Source organism: Lissotriton helveticus, chromosome 3_1, assembly GCF_964261635.1.
Source record: "Lissotriton helveticus chromosome 3_1, aLisHel1.1, whole genome shotgun sequence".
NCBI classification, from domain to species: domain Eukaryota; kingdom Metazoa; phylum Chordata; class Amphibia; order Caudata; family Salamandridae; genus Lissotriton; species Lissotriton helveticus.
In genome coordinates, this window is record NC_136061.1 from 921,725,323 (window position 1) to 921,748,522 (window position 23,200).

General features: G+C 40.9%; 1 protein-coding gene across 1 annotated transcript in view; it reads left to right on the top strand.

Annotated features, from left to right (window-relative positions):
* The window catches only part of MTFR1L (mitochondrial fission regulator 1 like), a 126,871-nt gene that overhangs the window by 46,252 nt on the left and 57,419 nt on the right, over positions 1–23,200 (top strand). Inside the window, exons 2-3 of the mRNA XM_078681259.1 lie at positions 12,384–12,542; positions 16,044–16,133. Of these exons, the coding sequence (XP_078537385.1) occupies positions 16,119–16,133 (15 nt within the window). The 5' untranslated portion in view covers positions 12,384–12,542; positions 16,044–16,118. The remainder of the gene's footprint in view (positions 1–12,383; positions 12,543–16,043; positions 16,134–23,200) is intronic.

Sequence of the window (23,200 nt, forward strand, 5' to 3'; positions counted from 1 at the left end):
CACTTTGACAGCTGATTAGAGGCAAGTGTTACTGGTTGCCATATTTTTTTTATTATTTTAATTTTTATTTAGTCTGGTCAGCAAATAAAGAGAAAAGCAAATCCAGGTTACACAGCTTGGCGTCATGTGGTTCATACATTTTCATATCTCAGCGGTCTTACATGTATGTCTGCGCACAGGGTATACAGTACAGTAGTTATATTGCGTACATCCCCCCCACAGGTTCTCTCTCCTGCTGCCGTAACACATTTCTTGCCTTGCAAATCCCTTTAGCAAAAAACTACCCCAGCGCTTCTCAAGCATTCTGTGCCCTAATGCATGAATTTAGTCAGTATCTTGTGAGGATCTAAGGTATTGTACAAAAGGATCCCAGAAGTCTCTAGGTCTTGAGGCCTGGGGTATTTCTTCTGCATACGTTTCCAGTGTCTCTTTACAAAAGGTCAAATCCGTTAACCAGTCTTTGTATCGTGGTGGGCGCTTGCTACCCCATCGCATCTCAACCCGGCGTTTAGCCAGTACCAGCGCCACAGCCAACAGCTTACGTCTTGTAGCTGGCCCAATCTTGTAGAGTCCCAACATACAGACCAGTGGAGCATTTGGTATCTGCACAAAACAAAAGAGACGGAGGAAGAAAGAGCCATGAGATCGAAGACAAAGAAGAGGACAAACTTGTGATTAATATGTCAGATGTCCAACTTACTAAGGCGCAAGTAACTTTATTAAACAAAGGACTTGCATTTGTACCAACTTATAAGTCAAACCCTCAGGAAACTGAAATAGCAATCTTCAAGTTTTTAAGAAACTTACGCTTAAAAAACTTCTTCAGCAACATACAAACGATTGAAAAACCAGATAAAGAAATAAAAGAGTTTAAACCAAAGAGCACATTTTGTGCACCTACTTCGCACAAAACAAATGACGCATATGAAAGAGTAATTACGTCAGAAATCAAATCTATTTGCTTCCAAAAAGGAACATCTAGTAACTTTTCCAAAAAAGAATGGAGCACTCTCAAGAGTCTAACAGACAGAAAAGATATCACGATTCAAAGAGCAGATAAAGAGGGAGCCCTAGTGATAATGAATAAAGAATTTTACGAACAAAGTGGGTGGAGTCACCTGAAGGACACCAACATCTATAGAGAACTAGACCAGGATCCCACAGATAACTTTGCAACAATATTGAAAACTGTACTGGACCAGGCTCTAAAAATGGATTGGATTACTGAAAAAACTCGCACATTTTTGAATAAAAAATATCCAAGAAGACCACAAGAAGACCGCAGTTTTATATGCTACCTAAAATGCATAAAGATGCCATCAAACCACCCTTTAGACCTAGTGTCTCCGCATGCGGATCACTTTCTGAACCTCTAGGTCAATACCTAGACTGGTACTTACAACCTATAGTTCAAAACTGGCAAACACACATAAAAGATACCACCACATTCCTGAACATACTACAAACCGTCGACATCACAAACAACCAAGAAATCTGGCTATGTTCAGTGGACGTAACCGCTCTATACACTTCCATCCCCCATAATGAAGGTATGGAAGCAATGGAATGGTGCTTACTTCAGAACGAGATTAAAGATTCAGGAAAGTTTTTTTACTTGAAAATTTTGCTTTATTTCACAGCTATTTACAATGGAAAGACACATTTTTTGAACAATGCAGCGGAACGTCCATGGGATTTGCGGGGGCGCCCTCGTACGCAAATATCTTTATGGCGAAATTTGAAATGGATTATATCATCAATAATCCAGACTGGCAAGAAGGAGTGATTTTTATTTAAAAGATACATATATAACATCTTTATACTGTGAAAAGGCGGCAAACAAAAACTTGAAGAAAACATTGAAACACAAGACATGAACGGATCAAATTTACTCACCAAATCGACAAACATCAACTGGCATTTTTAGATGTCCTGATAACCATTGAAAATAACAAAATTAAAACCAATGTTTATCGTAAAAAAACAGATCGGAACAGCTGCCTACACTTTAAAAGTTTTCATCACTATCCCCTTAAAAAACATCTACCGCTGTCACAATTTATACGACAAAAGAGAATTACTTCAAACCCTGAAGATATATCGCCCACTATCGACAACCAAATCCAGAAATACCTGAAACGAGGTTACCCCAAAGAAATACTAGAAGAATCCAAGAAGAAAGTCATGGACATGAACAGAGAACCCTTACTAAAAAACAAACAAATTGGACTCCAAACTCAGTGTGCGTACTGAAATACTCAACGAAATCTAAACAAATCGCCAAAATAATGAAAAAACATTGGCCACTAATCACTCAAGAACCTGATCTCAAGCCTCTTTTTGCAGAAAATATAACTTTTGCTTACAAAAGATCAAGAAATATAAAAGAACTTATAACGACCCAGAATCGGGAAACCCAACAAGAAACACATAAGGAAATGCGAAAATTGCACCCATTGCAATAATATAATGCAAGGCCAAATATTTACACACCCAATGACAGGACAGAAAATCATTTTGAAACATTCTGGAACATGTGACACAAAAAACTTCATTTACGGAATAAAGTGCCCATGCGGAAAACTATATGTCGGGCAAACGGAAAGGAAAATTAAAATAAGGATTACTGAACATAAAAGTAATATACGTCTGAAAAATCAAAAATCGACAGTGGCAACACACTGGCAAGAAAAAGGTAATAATATTGCGCAACTGTGTTTCACCATTCTGGAAGTAATCAAAAGTCAAAAAGACATAGACCCTCAAAAACAAAGACTGCAAGCAGAATACTTCTGGATACGCAAGATGGGGAGTCTCAACCCACAAGGACTCAATGACTTATTAGAATTATCATGTTTTCTTGAAAAAACACTCAATTGTTAACAAGAATGTACTGTTTATCTGCATATCATTATATACCATTGCCTTTACTGTTGTACTCACTCAAGATGGCCGACATAATTGGACACACCTAGCGATTATAATAAATCGTCAAAAAGTTATTGATTAGGATAATCATTTTATATATATATATATATATATATGATAAATCATTCGTTTGAAAGTTATTTCTGATTTTTTTTCAGTTTTTCCGATACTGTCAACAACAGAACGATCACATGACATCGCATACTCAATAGAGTACTGCGTTATAAATCTACCCAACCAGTAGACCAATATCGTCTCCGGGACTGGCCGCTAGCTCTGATGCATCTTGATGAATAGCAATCACATGACACCGCATACCCAATAGAACATCCCCTTATAAGTCATCTGATTCACCAGACCGATACCCTCCACCTGGATTGGCCGCCAGCTTGAATGCACTTGACGATGGAAAACGCCATACTTACTCGAGATTTTTATCGAAGTAAGTCGACCCTCGTTAACCTTAAGGATATCCCTGCATGCTTTTTAGACTTTGTGTCTCCTGACGATATCCACTTTTATTTATACCCCGCTTTTGAAGTGCAAAACCGAATGAACGCCCTGCAAGCGGCTATCTATACGGACGCATTTTTATTACGAGAACACACGCAAGTTTCATGCAAGTCCGTTTTCATTAACCTCAGAAACTTCTGATGCTATTCACGTTATTCTCTACAGCCCTGCTAATCAAGTGCGCAATTTTTCTAAAGTAATAATTCAGAATGCCCCTTATGCTCGCAGCCGAGTATATATGCTAATTAAAGTGAGAACCTAGAAAGCCTTTTGTGCCCGTACCTCAGTTTCAGGTAGTAATTTCCATCTTATGATCTTATCGCATTGATTTACAATGTTTTATTTTATAGATCACTGTGAAACCCAAATCGATATAAATATCTTAATTCAAATATGATCGCTACAATGTCAATTCTTAGACATTTTAAACAGATCCACTATGTTTTCACGATTGTTAACTAACTGATCAGCCTAAACCACATGACAGCATACAGAGAATGTTTTTCATGAGAGAATAATGTACAGTTTATAAGATATGAACAGATTTAATTTGCAACGAGGTTAGCTCATTAAGTTTCCGTTTCTTTCCTGATTTGTAGACCCCTGAAGAAGGGTCAAATCTTCGACCCGAAATGCATTGGGTATAAAAGAAACAATGAAGAAAATGATATAATTATATTTTGAAAGAATGATGAACTAAAATACCAAGATTATATGAAATAAAATATAACTCTTGAGAAAACAAGAAACAAATGAATTGAATTATTTTTCTAAAAAAGAATCAAAATGTGAAGACTTTCAAGTCAATGTAACTGTGCACGCTCCAACTAAGATAGAATTCTCTGTCTTTCTACACGTATCTGCACAGCTAGCATGGCTGTAAGGGTGCTAGTGATTTCCTGCCAGTATAATGTGAGTTGATGACATGCCCATGCCATTTGGACAAAATCTGCGTTTGGTGCCTCACATCTGTGACACCTATTGTCCGTTCTAAGTACGCATTTGTGTACTTTTGTTGGGGTGCAGTACATTTGATGTAGGGACATAAAATGAATAATACACAAATTGCAATTTGATGTTAGCAGCTGCATTTGTGTGCAACTAAAATAAGTGTTTATCTATAGGAGTTCCTATTGTCTCCTCCCACCTCTGAAGCGATTTGTTCTGGACCTCCTCAACTCCCCCTGTGAGGCGTTATACAATTTGTGTCACTAATCGTTGGCGCGTGGGTGCTGTTAGCAGGATTTGTAGTACACGAAGCTGTGGGGCTCCGTCTGGGAACGATGGGTATAGTTCCCTGACTGTTGCACGGAGTTGCAGATATGCAAAGATCTTCAGTGGTGTGCAATGTACGCTGAGGGAAGGGTCGTCTTGCGGAATGAATCTATTATGTGGGAAAATATCACTCCTGGTACGTAGACCAATAGTTCCCAGTTAAGTTAGCATGTTTTTCTCCTGCGCGACTGTTATTCACGCATGGTGAGCTATGAGCAGCACCGGAGCGTATATTGGAAGTTTCTGTGTGCGCTGTACCAACGTATACCATGCTCTTGATGTGCAAGTTACAGAGTGTATTTCGGCCCTCTGGGTGTGCCGCTTCGGATCGGATAGGTATGTAATCAGTGGAGAGGGAAGCACGCTTTCATGTTCCACAGCTTCGTGTGGTATGTGTGCATGTGGTTGTGTCCAGTAATGGGCATGTTTAGCCTGAGCGCAATAAAAATATAATTGGAGGTCCGGTGCTCCAAAGCCCCCCTGTTGATATGGCCTGGTTAAAACTTTCCAGCCAACTCTCGCTGCATAGCTGTGCGCAATTTGGAAAACAGCGCTTGTGTGAGCCAGATCGGGATATTCATAAATAAGTATAGAAATCGTGGCAGTGCCACCTCTTTTGTACGGCAATCTTGTTAGCCAGGGACAAAGGCAATCTGATCCACCGATCTATCTGCTCATCTAATTTTGTTACTGCTCTGCCATAGTTCTCCCGAATCACCGTTTCTGGATTCCTGTGTATCCATACACCAAGGTATTTTACCGGTTCGGTCTGCCATTAAAGTGGAAATTCCAAGTTAGGTTGTATTGTAGCTAGTGTGAGTGGTATGACCACCGATTTGTCCCAGTTGATACTGAGTCCCGAATATCTCTCAAACTGAGTGTATTCTCAAATAAGTGGATTTAAATTAGTATTCGGGTGCCAAACATAGAGGACCATATCATCAGCGTATAATGATATGCTGACTGGACGAAGCTGGAATTGTAGAGTGGATTCTGGGTGTTTTTGACAAATTTTACACACTAATGGTTCTAGTGCTATTGTAAAGAGGAGTGGTGAGAGCGGGCATACCGGTCTTATTCCGCGGCTTATGTGGATTGGGTCAGACGTATTCCCACTTATTCTAATGCGCGTGCTGGGTTCAGCACACAAAATCAAGATCCAGCCCAGAAAAGGTTCCGGAAATCCCATCCTGCGCAGTAGTGGTCGCCATATTATCTAGAGCTAATCGCCAGGCTGGGGGATATGGTTAATGAAAGGGGTTAGGGTGGAGGGCTTATTGTGGAATATATGAGCTTTGTATGGCCCCAGTGATAGCAACCCTACCATATATGGTGAAATGGGAAATAGCTTTTTTCATTACCCGTCAACCATATAGTAGTAGTTGACTTTAATTGCATCTCATCTACATATAAAAATACAAGTAATAACTCCGGTTATGCTCAAATGAACAAAGTTTGGAAAGCTATAGATTTACTGAAGGACATTCCAGACCGGGTTGACTTTTGGATATGGCGGACCCCAGAACTTGGAGCATAAATATTATATTTTTCCCCCAGTGCAGAACCAATACTTTTGGATTGACTACTTCTTAGTAATTAATGAAATCGCTCAGAGGTCAGTGGTAGAGTTCCATCTTGGTTGAGTTTCTGATCATCCACCCCCTCACACAGACACTAGCTCCACTGATCCTACACCACGTAATTTATAGAAGGTCCTTTCCCAGGTTTGTTCTTCTTGAAAAAGAATAAAAGCTGAGAATTAAGGAGTTTGTGGAAAGCTTCAGTGATATTAATATGGCATTGCTAGTGTTAGTCTGGTGTGGGACACTTTTTAAATAATCTGAGCATTCAGCAAAAAAGATTAGAACACTAGATCTAAAGTTCTAAATGTATTTTAGTATGTAACCTTTGGATAAGATATGCCCACTTTTGGCAGTCCAAACTAGAACACAATTAGCAAATCAACGAATTTTGGAAATATATACGCTGGGGAACGGGTGTTCACTGACCATGATATAGCGTATGAATTCCACAAGTATTTTAGCTAACTCTATACTTCTTAAATGGTGAAGGTTAATGCCAGGTATACTAACCAACTCCTGGCTCTGATCCGGCTACCTAAGCTTTTTCACTTTCAGCAAAAGATTACAACACCTCTTAAATTGCAGGAACTCACTGACTTAATTATTGGGGGTGGGGGGGTCGGTCTGTTAGGAAAACTCCAGTTATGGACTCCATCCTCACCGTATTATATTTGTCTAATTTCAGTGTTATCAAGACTTTTTTTTTTATGTTATGAGGGGGTGTCAAATACGAGTGTATATATGATCTGGGAAATGTATGGAAAGAGATGCTGAGATACTTTAAAACCTCCAGATAAACCTCCAGATATCATGGCTATATGTTAGTCAGCAAATCCCCCATGCGTAAAGTTGCATTTGAGGAGGAAAAGGTACTGTAATGCATTCTAATGTGCAGTGTCACTCTTTCAGCTCTAGTGGTATGCATATTATGTTCTTAAAAGCAAGGGGTCATGGCTAATGTACTTACTTATACGGGTTTTCAGCCAAGTCTTTTTATCCGTTGATCTGTTGTGTTATTAACATTTTTCTTCAGCCCACTACTGCAGACAAAATGAGGCAGTGGGTCAGCCCACTTCAGTCATTGGCTAACGTTTCTGTGAGTGATGGCATTCAGTCCTTCCAGAAAGAGCATATCCACACATGGAATGGTTCTCTTCAGTACCCCGGACTGCTGTGGCAATGTGTGATTTGTGAGACCAGAAATATTTCTGCTTCAAGCCAATCCCTTTTTTTTTAATGACTAGGGGCCATAAATTTCTCCAGCAATAACGTTTTGCAAAATGAAGTAAGCCTTAAAGTCCAATGTCTGACAGCCAGTGCTAGACATATTAGTTTTGCCAGTGCTTTTGTGTGTTTATCTGTGACTTGGCAGGAGAAAAGACAGCTGGTATATGGCAAAGCATGTTATAGAGCGACCTAAGGGCGCGTAAAAGTTTCTCCAGTGACTTCTTAGTCTTGACTGATATCTGAAGTTATTTTCATCTTGCAAGAGGTACTATGGATTGGAAAAGTTTAGGGTTTGGATGAACAAGGGACATGATTTATGAAGAGAAGCTTGAGGCTGTTCCTATGAGTGCTGTGTGGAAAGCGAATATTTTGTTGCTGTAATACATAGTACCAATAACTGAGACATCGTTAAACAAAATTCAACTTTTCAGTGTTGTCTTTAACATCTTATTCCCAGATGTTCCAGATTTTATGATGATAGTCTTGATTTGCACCAAAAAATAGTGTCGTTTGTTCCAGCAACTGTAAAGTTAGGGAATAATTTCTTGAAAGGACCCTTCAATGTCTGTGAGGTTTTATCATTATATGCTCGGTCTTGAAATGTAAATGCAAACCCATGATCTGGTACTCACCTGATGCAGATGAACTGGTTCAAATCAAGATCATGATGGTAAAAAATAATCTGGGAATAAGATGCTAAAGAGAATATTGAAAATTGATACCATCTTGAGAAAGTGGGTTCCTGCAAAACACGTGATGGATGTACAACTAGATCAATGTGATGTTTTGATAGCATGATCAGTAAACTAAAGGGAATTGATCTAAATCATAAGACAGCGTGAAATTATTTTGCACAGAAACAGAAGGTAAGAGATAAACATTGCTGGGGATAAAAACTGAAATTCGACCTGTCAAAATAAACTTTTTTGACGAGTAAAAACCACTGTTTTTAATATCAATAAGCTATCCCTATGTAGGCGTTCTAACTCCCAAGGCAGTGTTACAGTGACTACCAACCAAAAGCTATTTTCACTGTGGCACACATTTCTATCCTATGTAGGAAAACAGAATACCGATTAAAACATTAATTCTAAATCACCGAAAAGGGGCCAGCCAGAAAAATAATTCAACAACTATTTTTTATCAGGTATCAAAAATCCAATTTAATGGTAAAGTCTGATGTTTTAATAAATATTTTGACAAAAATAGGTTGTTGCCCTTTACCTGACTGAACTGTCAGAAGGTAATTAACATAAATTGAATTGGTGTGAATAGGTGTGAAACGCCGCCCAGGAGCAAGCAATAGGCGGACCTGAATGGGCAGTGAGGACTCCTCTGAACTCCAAATAAAATGATTGGTGGGGGATGTGGACATCCTTTCTGGCACTGCAGTGTCAAATCCTGCATGGCAGGTCTGTTGGTTTTACATATACCACTCGGGACACACTTAAAAAAGGGAGAGAACAGGATGCCAAGACAATCCTTGTGGATTATTTGGATGGTTATCGAAGAGCTCTACTTTTGTACCACCAGACTCCTGTTTCTAGGTTCATTGCGGGTACATTGGCTGCATCAATCTAGATTTTAGTGTTAGGTTTGGGAGTACAATAGGATTACCATGCTATATTCCCCACACACACCCCAGCCATCTGAGCCCAAGTTTAGAGTGGCCAAAGTTTTCAACCATCTTGAAAATGCCAACAGTAGGTACAGTTGGCCATGCCAACTCTTAACCCATTAGTTAGGGTATGCCCAGGAGTCATTCCCATCCACTAGCTATTGCCAGGCGTACTTGTGGCACATCCAGGCTCCTATGCCAGAGCACTTCTGGAGGTGCAGAAAATCGCAAGAGGATTGGACCTGCTGTATGTGACCTGAGAGGAACCATGCAGGACTGGACCGTCTCCCGAATCTTTGACCAGAATGAACCTGGTTGGTGTATTCGACCCGTGTTCTATCACGGTCAGACTCCAACTGTGTGTAGGCATCATTCTACCGTGACCGTTGGCTATCATTGGAAATGTGTGCATTTTTGGCACGATTTGTGCTTAGAACTGTAAAAGTTCATATCTCCAGTTCCCCTTTTTTTGTAGTTTTGTTTCTTAAATTTTACTCTATTGTTTGGTCTCTCCTAAGCAGCGCATTCGCGGTCTCTTCGAGATATGCTGTATCTACCCTGTGGGCTTATAGCCCACCCATCGCTTTTAATTTGTTGCTTTGCATGCCCTTCGCAAAGGCTTGCTTCTCTGTGGTCAGTGTTGGTTAAATGTCCCTCCTTTTTGTGTGTCGACGCAGAGACTCGAACCTGGTTCCCCAGTTCCAAAGTCGGCAGCTCTCAATCAATCAATCAGGGGGATTGTATGCGTGCTACTCACCTGTGAGGGTCTCAAGGCGCTGGAGGGGGGTCCGCAGAACTGCTCAAACGAATAGCCAGGTTTTGAGGTGCTCAGGCAAGGTCGTGTCTGATGTCTGCCGGGAGTTCGTTCCAGGTCTTGGCTGCAATGTGAGCAGGATCTTCTGCGTGCCCTGGCTCTGTGGATGGGTGGGGTTTCGGCTAGTGCAAGGTTGGAGGATCGGAGGTTTCTTTTGGGTACATGGAAGTTGATTCCGTCTTTAAGGTATTTGGGTCCGGTGTTGTGTAGGCATTTGTAGGTGTGGGGTAGGATTTTGAAGGTGACTCTTTTCTCCACGGGGAACCAGTGGAGCTTCGTAGATGTTGGCTCATGTGTTCGTGCCGCGGGAATCCCAGGAAGAGTCTGGCTGCGGTGTTCTGTATCGTCTGGAGTTTGCGGAGTAAGGATTTGTTTATGCTGGTGTAGAGTGCATTTCCATAATCCAGTCTGCTGGTGATGAGTTCGTGGGTGACTGTCTTCCTTGACTCGGGGAGGGGGGGGTATCCATTTGAAGGTCTTGAAAGAGGGTGTTGAAGCAGCGGGAGGTGACGGCATTGAACTGCCGGTTCATGGTGAGGGCTGAGACCAGAACGATGCCGAGGTTACTGGCGTGGTCCGAGGGTTCGGTGGGCTTCCAAGGGCGGTCGGCCACCAGCTGTTGTCCCATGCTGAGGGGTTGGTTCCGAGGACGAGGACTTCTGTCTTTTCGGCGTTGAGCTTTAGGCAGCTGTTGGTCATCCAGACTGCTACGTCCTGCATTCCTATCTGGAAGTTGAGTTTGGCGGCGGTAGTGGGGTCTTTAGTGAGGGAGAGGATGAGCTGTGTGTCGTCGGCGTAGGATACGATTTTGAGGCTGTGTTGTCGGACAATGTCGGCGAGAAGGGCCATGTAGATGTTGAAGAGGGTCGAGCTTAGTGAAGTCCCCTGTGGGACTCCGCAGGTGAATTCCGTGGTATCGGAGAGGAAAGGGTGGCAGTCTAATTCTTTGGCTTCTTCCGGTGAGGAATGATCAGATCCAGTCTAGGGCTGTAACTTGTATGCCGGCGACGTGTAGTCTGGCGACGAGTGTGCGGTGTTTCCCTGCCTTGGTAACCGGATGATACCCCCTGCCAGTTTCAGAATTAATCTTTCTTTTCTGGAGTGTTGTAAGAATTCTTAGATAACATGCTTTTATTTGTATTTCTGTACATCAACGAAGAGATGGAAAAAGGGTAGTAAAACCAGCGGAATAGGTATCCAATGCAAAAAAATTAAGCTTAGAACATACATGGAGCATATGGTGCTTGGTGGGTTTAGTGCCACTGCCAATAGTCTATCGGCGTTTTTTTTTATGTAATCTGCTTGAAAAAGATTTGAATCTTTCAGGGCAAGTTCAGTTGTTCGACCTGCCAGGTTTGTTAAAATGGATTTCGGGTGACATATCATCCCTTATTAAAGTCAACCCAATAAGTTTCCTGCCAGCTATTAATTATGGTTGTTATGGGGAACATTGTGTAGAAGATCAGTGACAACACAGTTAAACAGTTAAACAGGTAACTAGCCACTCAATAGGAAGAGCAATAAATGCTCACATAACCACATTGTGCGATCTGGGGCGAATCACTGATTTGCATCTGGAGTTGGTTTGATGCGTCTGCCAGATAGTGGAGTCGCTTAAGAGACCCATCATTTGCTTAATTATGGCTTATAAGTTGATTTGAAATCTACGCCAATAATAGTCCTAACTCTCCTGGGTAGCATCGAGATTCAATTTTTTCAATATAGGGGCGAGGGGGTTGGTGAGTGGTAGGGTGGGGTGATGGTAACTTAGCCCAAAAGCAAGACCTATTGGCTATACCACTGCTTGTTCTAATTCGGTTTGGGATTTTTTTTTGTTTGCATTTGACTTTATTATTGCTGTCGTACTGCATAAATACTTTATTCATTGCCCTAAGTTAAACCTGTCTGTGCTATGCCATCGCTAACAGTGGGTTGAGCTCATGTTAATTTAGTCACTGAGGGTTCACCCCCAAATAATACAATTTATTTGTAGACATTGTAACACTGGTGGGTGAAATGTGTGCGTGGTTACACCTTTTTAAAGAGCCGGCCTGAGAGTCTACCAACGTTGTGTGTTGGACATCCCTCATAATGTTTATGCTTTTTGATTTTGGAAATAAATAGTTTGTCATTAGTTGGTTATGTACTTTTCTACATGCTGTAAGTTATGGAACCTTTCCTATGTTATGCATATTTGCACAATTCTATTTTGTGTGCATCACTGATTGTTGTGTGGAATCTTCCCTCTCCCTTGGTTCGACCAGTAATTTAGCCGAGCCAGTTGAGACTAAACGAGTTACACTCTTGCACCTGGTGGAACAGATACTTGTAGCCTCACATCTACGTGTGTTTCCTGCACCACCTGGTAGCCTTCTTCATAAGGAAAAACTCTTAGCATTTCTATTTTTGCTATTTCCACCCACAGAGCCGCTTACTCAATTAAGCCTTCAAATCACTGCTGTGCCGTTTCTAATGTGCGAACAGTTCTTTCATCGGCTAAGAGCTGACAAGCAGATACCCCTTTTCTTTCATCAGAAGATTATGGATGCTTCCTAGAGACCGGACCGAGATTATTCAGTGCAAGGTAAGCCCCACCCAACGTTTCCTTTTTGTGATATTTGTTTAAGGAGGGGAGGAGCTAAGGTTCTGTCATATCTTTTAATATGGTCTATTGTACAGATTTCCATGAATTGGTATCTCGGTATAAATTTTGTGTATTATGTGGGTTCTAAGCCTATCCACTATTGGGAGCATGCTTTTCGAATTGTGTTTTAACAAAAGAGACAGACTCCGGATCCAGGAACATACATTCTGAGGCCTCGGAAGTGAAACATAAGCTTTACTACTCACTGCTGTGATCTAATTGGAGTAAATAACAGCATTTTGAAAAGCATGTTTAGCATGGTAGATTGTTGAGCTTGGGCATTATAGAACAATTGTATTTATGATAAACAGGTGAAATATAGAATACCTCTTCCAGAAGGTCTTTCAGGCGCAAGACAAATTTAAGTCATTGTAATACGAAATGTCTCTTAGATGGCCCTTGTATTCTGGCTGCCCAGTAGGGATTTATTTTTCCACTGTGTTTTTATAGGCAGAATAAGGTAAAGAGGACCATAGGTCTCAAAGATATTTGAGTGAGTATGAAAAAAAAGTCAGGTGCACGAGTAAATAGCCTTTTTTTTAGTGCCAAATAACTTTGTCAGATTAGGTACTTTTTGTTTTTTTGCACACATTAAAAGATTTGCTTACCCCTCATTTTCTCCTGTAAGTGTGAAATGGCTGTTCTAGAGCGAAATGCTCTGAAAGTGAAAATGATTTTCTGACTCCTTCAGAACGATGGGAAAGGTCCGATACAGGGTGCGAAGGCAACACCCATGAAATTGGTGGAGGTAAAGTGGAAGGGACTTCCCCATTGGGGAAAAAAATTATATTTCCCTTTGTAGAGAAGGCTTGTGCGCCTCTCTAGTACCGCATATGTTATCTGAAAATATTAGTTTTTTATATTTTTGCTCATTGGAAGGCAGTCGTTAGAGTTTTCAAAAAGCACTCAAAAAATCAGCAACTGTCATACTTCTGGACATCTTTGCGGGGTCCTAAAAATCGTAACTCTGTATCCAGGTGCGGTAGGTGCATTTTCCGCCCCGACGTTGGGATTTGGGACAACCGTTTATTTATTGAACTTTTGTAGTGCTGTATGCTGCTCGATTGATTGTGAAGGAGCCTTACACAAATCAAACCTTATTAAGCATAACCTGGCTAGGTCAAAATACCCTTAAACACATCAAAATGGAAGAAAAACATTTTGTTAGTAATAAAAATGTAAACTTTAGGCGTTAGATAATAAAAACTTTTTCCTTGCTGATTGTAAGATCCATGAGTTAATGTTGTGTTTTGTCTGCTTTTTAAATGCAGGTGAACAACAGAATTGTTTACCAGAAGTGAAACTCCAGCTCCATAGTTGTGACTACAGTTTTATCATGTGCCAGATAACCATGAAGTTGCTTAAACACCCTAGAATATTTTCAGCAGGAACTTGTAGACTACCCGAATTCTTTCAAATTTGTTTGTTGGCTCATTAAAATCTGAAGAGTGATTTTTAGGGTTGCCATAGACATTCTGCACCACCATGTTAGTCAAACCACTTTATTGTCATAGCTACAGTACTAAAGCTTCTCAAAACTGCTGTAGTTATCAGACGGAGAACGTAGACATATAGCTGGCAAATTGATGTGCCACTTACAGAATATGTTCATTGCACCTATCAATGCCAAGTACAACAGAGGATAGCATCATAGCCATGGCAAAGCAACACCGCCGCACATCAATTTCCTCACATATACGTTCCAGATTGTGCAAGCACATGTTGCTATATTGACCCCACACTGTGCCAAAACACTTACTGCTGACAGTGGTTTGACGCTCCCATGTTGTTAAAATTATTATTTGAAGCTGAACATTCATGTACTTAAAGAAGGCAGTTATACTTACATCAAAAAAAGCAATCCATTATATTTCATGTTTCTTACACTATTAAAACACAAGGCTGTCCGTTCCGTGATGTGTTCGGAAGGTGACAATATGAGGCAAAGCTATGAATGGTCCTTGTCTTTAGTACCTATCACGTCAGAGTGTTTCCCTTGTCGAGCTTTATGCTGCTGCTACAAGATGAGCAAGTGGTTTCCTAGCCATATGAGTATGGCAGTAAATCTCAGATGTGGAATACTCCGCAAGACCTACCAGGTTGTGTATCACCAGGCCTGGCCCGATGATTCCAGTCCGCAGAGGAGCCTGTGGAGCACGCCGCTGTGAAAGGCGTGATGAGATCATAGATCCACAGAGCTGAGTGGGGTAACTTACGCCCTATCCTTCCTCCCTTCATAATCAGTGTCTTTCCCCCTCCTCCCCACCCCATAACCCACCAGCCAACACCCCAATCTCCTCACAGTGTCATTGGCATAGTTTTGAACCTCCTCACTATGCAGCCATCTTGGCTGTTTGCATAACTGTGCCTCTGAGGCTCCCATTTTTCTAAAAGTAGTTCAAGGCTTGTGCCTGGTTAAAATGATGACTTTAATATGAGACAGCTGAATAGATGCATGTAGTTTTAGGGTTGAAACTCTGGACCCCTCTTGGGGTCTCTGGGAGTCCCAATGTAAACCAAAACTCCAGCATCTTGTTTTTCTGATTGATTGAATGTTTTGTATGACTAATAGAAGAACTCATTAACACTCACTAGAAACCAGTTGGAGGCACTTGGAAACTGTCCTGCTTGCTGATATCACACTCAATCCTGCCAGTGTTGCAGGATTCCTCCCTCCACTGCACTTTCAGAGCAAACCCACAGCATTTCAGTTTTCATTTCCGCCAGTTTGACTTCTCGAGCGAAGGTAGGAGACAATAGAGTATATGTGGGTGAGCTGTGTAAGCACTGTGGGCTTTGGTAGTAAGTAGCTAGTGCCCCAGGGATACGCCTGCTTGTTCCGGGTCTTAGATGCACAATGAATGATTTGCATGCTTTGTGCAGGATGTGTATGTCACGTGTTGGGAGTAGGGTAGATTTCGAGATGTTTGTGTTTAGTTTTCGTAGATTTGTTGGGAATTTGGTACTGAATGTACTGGTTGCTTCTAACGCCTTATGCAAAGTTAGGATTAAGTACAGCAACAAGCTAAATGAAAAGTTGTTTCTTTAAAAAGGGAAAGTTATTTTGCTAGTAAACCATTTACATATCTACTTTGTATCCCTGAATGTGTACATGCAGTGTATAATGCCAAAGCATAGGACCATTCTCCCTTCCTGTCACCAGGAAGGAAGAATGGAAATTAGGATGATGGGTTGTGGGATTCCTGGTGGCTCCCTTATTATGTGTTATAGTAAACATCTAAGCCCAATTTAGATCAACAGTTAGTTGGTATGCTTTTTATGTTGTATTGTAGCACTCCAATTCAGTTTGAACATTTGCTGTGGTACCCATTCTTTAAAATTGACTATGTACTACATATTCGTTATTGATTTTGTATGTGAACGCACTCTATATTCAACTTGGAAGGATTTCACTCTTTACTTGTTTCTTTTTCATTATAGTAACTTTTCATGGATGTTTAGTCTGAAGATTGTAGTTTTCTTCGAACACGTTTTCCGTCAACATTTCTAACAGATATGGAAACAGATTCAGTAAGTATGAGAGAAGAAACATGAGCGTTTAATTATTTTTCAAATAGATGTCTAATTATCACGCAAATACTCATGTTCATTGTTGATTCATCTTTGATAGATATCTGTTGCAATTATATCCACATGTTTTATGTGAGGATTTTTTAATGTCCTTTATGAAGTTGAATATTAGTTTTCACAACTGTTTATGATCTTCTAAATGTAATGACACTGGGTCAAAAATGACCAGTGTTTTTGTGACTCCTACTTGTTTACATCCTGTTATTAGCATCTTTGTACGCTCACGCTTGTGACACCAACATCTAAATGAATAAATCTAATAAAAGCTAAAAAAAAACACCTCAAAACTGAACCTATGAGGCCTCCTAATGCCAATTAGAAGGTAAAGGAGGCGCTAAAAACAAAAATAACAGTCCAGGTCACCATGGGCCATACGAACTCCACCTAGGTCGACGTCCACCATGGAATAGGTTTGTAAATGATCACTTAACGGTCCCAATCATAAAGTGGTGGTACAGAACACAGTTTGTGGATCTTGAAGAGCTTCAAGCTGCAAACCATCCTTACAGAGATGTAACTGGTTTCGCACTTTAGAAGTTCAAGCCACTGATGAAATATTGTACTTAATTCTGTTGCTGAGCCTTTTCAGAAGTAATTATCTTTTTATCTACTTTAGCAACAAAAAAAAGATCTTGCACTTCTATGGAGAGGTGGACTTTGGAAACGTTTGGTCAACTCGACTTTACTGGAAATACAATTTGTAAACTAAATATGATCCCCCCGTTTATTGGGGAGTTTGTAATGTCCAAACAATTTTGATAAAAGCAAAAATGGCTGCAGACTGCTTTATGAAGCATCCACTCTATGTAGATGTTTGGAATATTTAGATTGTTTGTTATCTTTTTGGAAAAAAATCTTACCTCCTTCTCCTATAGTAGTCCCTAAATACAAATATAAAATCTTTAGTCAAAAATAGTTTTAACCGAAAGAGCCATCGCTTATAGCAGTAAAAATTCAAATGTATTGAATCCACACCCTTCTTACCATCCAAGGGTACCTCCTTGAACATTTTCCTTTAAGTGGTCTTGGTTAGACTTTGTCAGTGCTACGGAGTCGCCAGATGGTAACATGGACACTATATAAAACAATCTAATGTAGGTTTAAATGACACTGGGGCCAGTCTCTTTGTTGAAATTGTGCTATTAGGAAAATGTAAGTTTTGAACATTGATAACTGGAATATGGTATGCTCCAAGCCTGTACGTGCCTTTGAAATGCTCCTATCTGCCTGCCCTCTGCATACACATTATATTCTTTCCTGCAGCCATTTTGTCCAACCGTGATATGCTGTCTACACGCCACCTTCCTTAATCCTGCACCTCTTCAGGTGCTCATTGTTTCAAGGAATGAATGTAGAAAATGCAGCAATTTCACTTGACTATAGCAAGGGAAGAATGTTTGGCCTGCAGAGTGTATAATAAAGCGATTGATCTCTTTTTAACATTTGTGATGATTGTTTAAGCTGTCTTTCCATTAAAAATATTGAGATTGGATAGATTTTCCAGCTACCCTTTTTCTATTCTTGCCTACGCAGCACGCAAGCGCTGCTTAAGAGGGACCTGTTGGAATCACTCAGTACTTTCTTGGAAACTCGTGCATGTTTTGCACGGTTTTCAATGAGTACTCGGTCATGCAGAGCGTTTGCCTTGCAGGAGCGAACAGCGGACCCATCTGTTTACAATTATCGCGCCCGCCGCTGCTCGCTCCCGCAAGGCAATCGCTCTGCATGCACTAGTACTCTTTAACTTTCGCAGCTGCGGGGCCACGCTTGTCTTTCGGCGCTTGTCTTGTTTGGATGTTGTGTTTAATTTGTTAGGTATGTAGTTAGGCGGGCCAGAGACTTTGTTCACTTTTGGGCTTGGTTGGTAATTCAGAAAATCCCACTGGATTTTTCTTTTCTCGGATGTAGAGTCACATTACAAAGTTTACCTTTCTGTTCTCTGCATTCGGTTAATTACATACAATAATATAATGCTATATAAGAAGCAGATTTTCTTATCCATGCATGTCCTACCTGTTCCTGCTGAGCCTCGGTGCACACTGCCCTCACTTAGACCTGCCCTGTGAGTCTGTTTTCAGTGCATTTTATGCGTGGCGGCTCTCTTTATGTCAGGCTGGGGGTGTCAAAAGAGGCCTCGTCGGCCGCCTGTGTCTGATACTGAAGCGCTCAGGGGGTTAGGGTTATTGGAGACGGGGGTGGTCAGTGAGGGGACTCCCAAGCAGCACCGCAGACGCAGGATACCTCTCACGCATTCGTAAAACAATTCGCCAGCGAGGGGTGGGTTGGGAACCAGGCAAGAGTACTAAAAATGCAAACCTGCCCCTAACTTCTAAACAGGCCATTAGTACCTTTCCGATTCAAAAAGGGGGTGGTGATGGACAGAGTATCTGAATTAAGCAGAACACTCCTACCCAGTCAAAAGATATGGGCTTGATCCATCACCGTTTTTTAGCTCACTGTACCATCCCAGTTCAGAACCTGGCCACATGCAAATTAGTCTGACCCTGGCCCAGTGCATCATGGGAACAGGGCAGACCAAACTACCAAGCCAATTCTTTACTGGAAAGGAAACAAGCTTCCGGGGACCGGTTTCTGGCATTACAGCCGTCTTCGGCCCGGCTTGCTTGAATCCTGATGGTGCAGTGAGCAAGGGACTCACATCTGAGCATACCCTTCCACACTTGTGGTGGCCAAAACGATTCAAAAAGGGGGGTGGTGATGGACAGAGTATCTGAATTAAGCAGAACACTCCTACCCAGTCAAAAGATCAGGGCTTGATCCATCACCGTTTTTTAGCTCACTGCACCATCCCAGTTCAGAACCTGGCCACATGCAAATTAGTCTGACCCTGGCCCAGTGCATCATGGGAACAGGGCAGACCAAACTACCAAGCCAATTCTTTACTGGAAAGGAAACAAGCTTCCTCTTGATTTGAGGTGGGGTGGGGTGGTAAATTCCATGTTCAAACATTGTACCCTACTTGCAAAGTGACTTATAGAAATGTGTGACTGATTATAGGCTCCTATATAAAACCTGCCCAATTATGAATACCGATATTATAACACAATGGTCCAAAGACTATTATTTCACAGTGTCACAATTAGTCAACAATTTCACATTTCATTGGTAGAGTATAATAATCTACTCTTAATCAATTAATTGAACAATCTCACAGCGCAACAGCAAAATAAGTATTCAGTGGTGATTAATTAATTTTTTTACCACTCTTAAATGATGTAAATAATTATTACAATACATTCTGGGTCATATTGGTTGCCCCAAGAGGAGCGTGCAAAAATAGAAAGAAGTGATAAGGTTCTGTGATAAGAAAAGAAAGGAATTGGCAAGGAATTGCAAAGATACGTGACATAAAAAACAGTTATATTATTATACACAAGGATCCATAGTCATCCCTATATTAAGACCTGGCCTTTTTTTTAAGTCAGACTTAAAGTCATTCAGAAACCTATATTGGTAGTTGTGGTGCACAAGGGAGTAACAATATATAGGTCCAGCTAAAGATTAAATGGGCGTCGCCGTTTCGACTCGACTTCGGGCCTCACGGTGAGTTAAGCCTGGGCCTTGCGAGTCTTCATCAGGACTGTAACGGGCAACCATATACCGTTGGGTGACCCTAAGAGACAAAGACATTGTCTAAGACAGCTGTTGCCAAAATAAAACAGTTTAAGTCGAGTGAAAGAACAAGGGTCGGTTGCTTACCCTAACGGTGAGGAAGATTCTGATATGTTTTTTTCTTTTTTATATATTTTCTTGATCAATGAATGAGGGTCCTCCTAGAATACAATATAGTTTCATGAGGACCTAAAATACCAAACCACAGCCTCATACCAAGTGTGGAGGGAAGGGTTAAGAAGATTTAGGAGATTACCTTGTTGTTCGTGTATCAAACGGAGGAATCTCTCTAGAGTTATTCAATCAGAAGTTTTGCCTTGCATAGCGACTACCTATGGAAAAACCAGTATCTTCAATTATCCAGAATCACTACCACTGGTTGTCCCACTAACCACAAAAATCATAATAAAAATACCTGTATTTATCAGTGGTGTCGAGTATTCAAAATCCTAATTATATCCTCGGCAGGATGCAGTAAACTGAAAGCGCCCCTTCCAGCTGGTGCCGATCATATCTTTTTGTGGCTAGAAAGGGGAAGGTGCTTCATTGAGATTATGATACTATGAACATAGCCCAAGCTAAATCAAGGTGGCATAGTTTAATGTGGCATAGTTTAAAACAGACCGCTTACCTAATTTTTAAGAATCCAAATCAGGGGAGAGAACATTAATTCAAAATACCCCTTCAGGTTACGAACGATCGCGTCTTTTTGGTGGATCGCTGAAAAAGGGGGGAAATATATCTCAATAAGTTCCCAGTACATTGGAAGGATTCTCGGAATGAATTAGTGTAACCAGTACTGGCGCTTACCTAATTATTGTAATATCTCGAGCATAGCCGGCGTTTCTCGTACTTGGTCCCGAGCGGGTTCGCGGTGTTGATACAAACGCGGAAGACTACATAGATGTAGTCCAACATAAAGAAAGGACTGTCATAACGCGGTCTGGCTGGGTGTAAGCTGCCGCCATATTGAAGTGGTGAAATGCCTTCTTAATCCACATTTGATTAGTGGGAACGCAAATCCAAAATTATTTATTAAGGAGGCACTGAATCATTTTCATAGAATAGAAATGAATCGTTTGATTGATTCAAAAGTAAAAAGCTGGGCCCTCGATATTGGGAAACCAACTGATACCTAATTCTAAAGCAAACCAATACAATGTTGGTAACAAGGCATTCTCAAAACCTCCAAACAAGTTGGGCATACAATTGTGATTCGATATTGGTTAAAACAACACATAATTATTACAAACATAAACAGACAACACATTTTTCATTATGTTACAACAACAAATCATGCAGGCAGTCAAGTGCATTTCAAACGAGAATATGACGAATGGTGATTAAACAATCAGGAGGGACACTTGTCTACTAATCTCCTCCATTTCGTTTAATCCTGTTTGTACAGTATTCAGAAGGTGTATCCACATACATTCTCTTTTATTCAAAATAGCACCCAAATCCCCTCCTCTGGGGTTGGATCTCACTTTTTTCAATGACCCACCATTGAAAACTATTGGGGTCATGTTCAAACCAATGGTGGAGTCCTCGTGGCAGAGGACGCCCCTGGGGCAGGCCCAGGGGAGCACGTGGTGTCACTTGGAATCAAGGAACAGGGAGAGGGAAGAAACGGCCCCAAAATCAGCAAGAATATCACGGGGAGATACGAACTCGACAGAAACATTACAGATGGTAGTCCACCAAAAAGATAACCCTGTTATCAATCTGCGGACCATGAGCTCACACTTTTGGAACATGACGTTCTATCAAAGGGATTATCACTTGTCCCCACATCTATGCCTAACAACTTTAATTTGAAAATCGAATTACACCAATTCTTCAGAAAAGTGCGACTAAAACATTACTTTCTGAAAACCCCCCACAATCCTGTTTTTTTCAGGTAGTGGTTTCAGACCTCCATCTAGGTTCAACCCTCCGGTTCATATGCTGGACCATAAAGTATTAGCATTTAAACAAGTAGTTCTACGAGACATTGACATCACACTTGCTAGTCGGCAGTATGTTCTCTACAATATCAGCAAAGAAGAAAAGGAAGCTCTATATGCCCTGAAGAACAATGGCAATATAGTAATAAAACCCGCGGACAAGGGTGGAGCAATAGTTGTCCAAAGCACTGAAAAATACAAAGATGAGATAATTTCCCAGCTTACAGTAGAGGGAAACTATGCCCTTTTAAAAAAAGACCCTACTAAAGAAATCAGCCTTCTCATCAAAACCATCACTAAAACAGCCCTGGATGACGGGCTGATAAATAAGCTAGAACATGAGTTTTTGAACAACAAATATCCACGTATGCCAACTATATACACACTCCCAAAAGTTCACAAACGGATGACCGATCCACCTGGTCGCCCAATTATTTCGGGGTGTGGTTCTCTTTTGGAACCTCTATGTAAATATGTAGACGTTTTTTAAAACCCATAGCCACATCAACGCCTACATATTTACGAGATACCACTCAAACTATCCAATTGGTAGATGGACGTACTTTTGACCACGCCACATCCCTGTTAGTCACCATGGACATCACGTCCCTTTATACCAACATCCCCCAGTAGTCTGCCTTGGCATGTATGGAGAGAGTCTTAAACCAGAGACCGGCACCCCACAGAGTTTCTACTGAGTTTATTATTAATCTTCTCACCATAGCAATGACTAAAAACTTTTTCATGTTCCAAAATAAATATTACATTCAGACAAGTGGTGTAGCTATGGGGGCAAGTTTTGCGCCAAACTCGGCGATAATCTTCATGAGCGAATTCGAACACGAATTTGTCCTTAACCAAATTAACCGGTATCGGAACCACATTTCCTTGTGGGCCCGATACATTTATGATGTCCTGTTAATATGGGACGGAAACAAGGAGGTGTTGGCACAGTTTCATGTTTGGCTCAATGACCGCTCGAAAGACATTCAGTTTACATTAGAATCTGATAACATGTCTATCAACTTTCTAGATATTCAGATTAAGGCAGAAACGGGTTCTCTATACACAAGTCTGTATAGAAAAACCAGTGAGAGGAATACCCTCCTAAGATACACGAGTCATCATCCCCGCAACCTCAGAGACAATTTGCCATTCGGCCAATTTCTGAGGTTACTGAGGAACTGTACGAAAAAGGAGGACTACTTTGAAGAATCTTCTCTGTTGGTTGGGAAATTGATTGAACGAGGTTACCCACCACGGCTTCTAAAACAAGCATTTACAATGCAACGGTCTCGGCATATCAAAAGTTAGAGCTATTAGCATTGTAAATAAACGCGAGTTTAAGGTCTTGACATTGTAAATGACAAGGTCTTTTATTTATGTTTTAAAAACCAAAACATAAATAAAAGTCATTGTCATTTACAA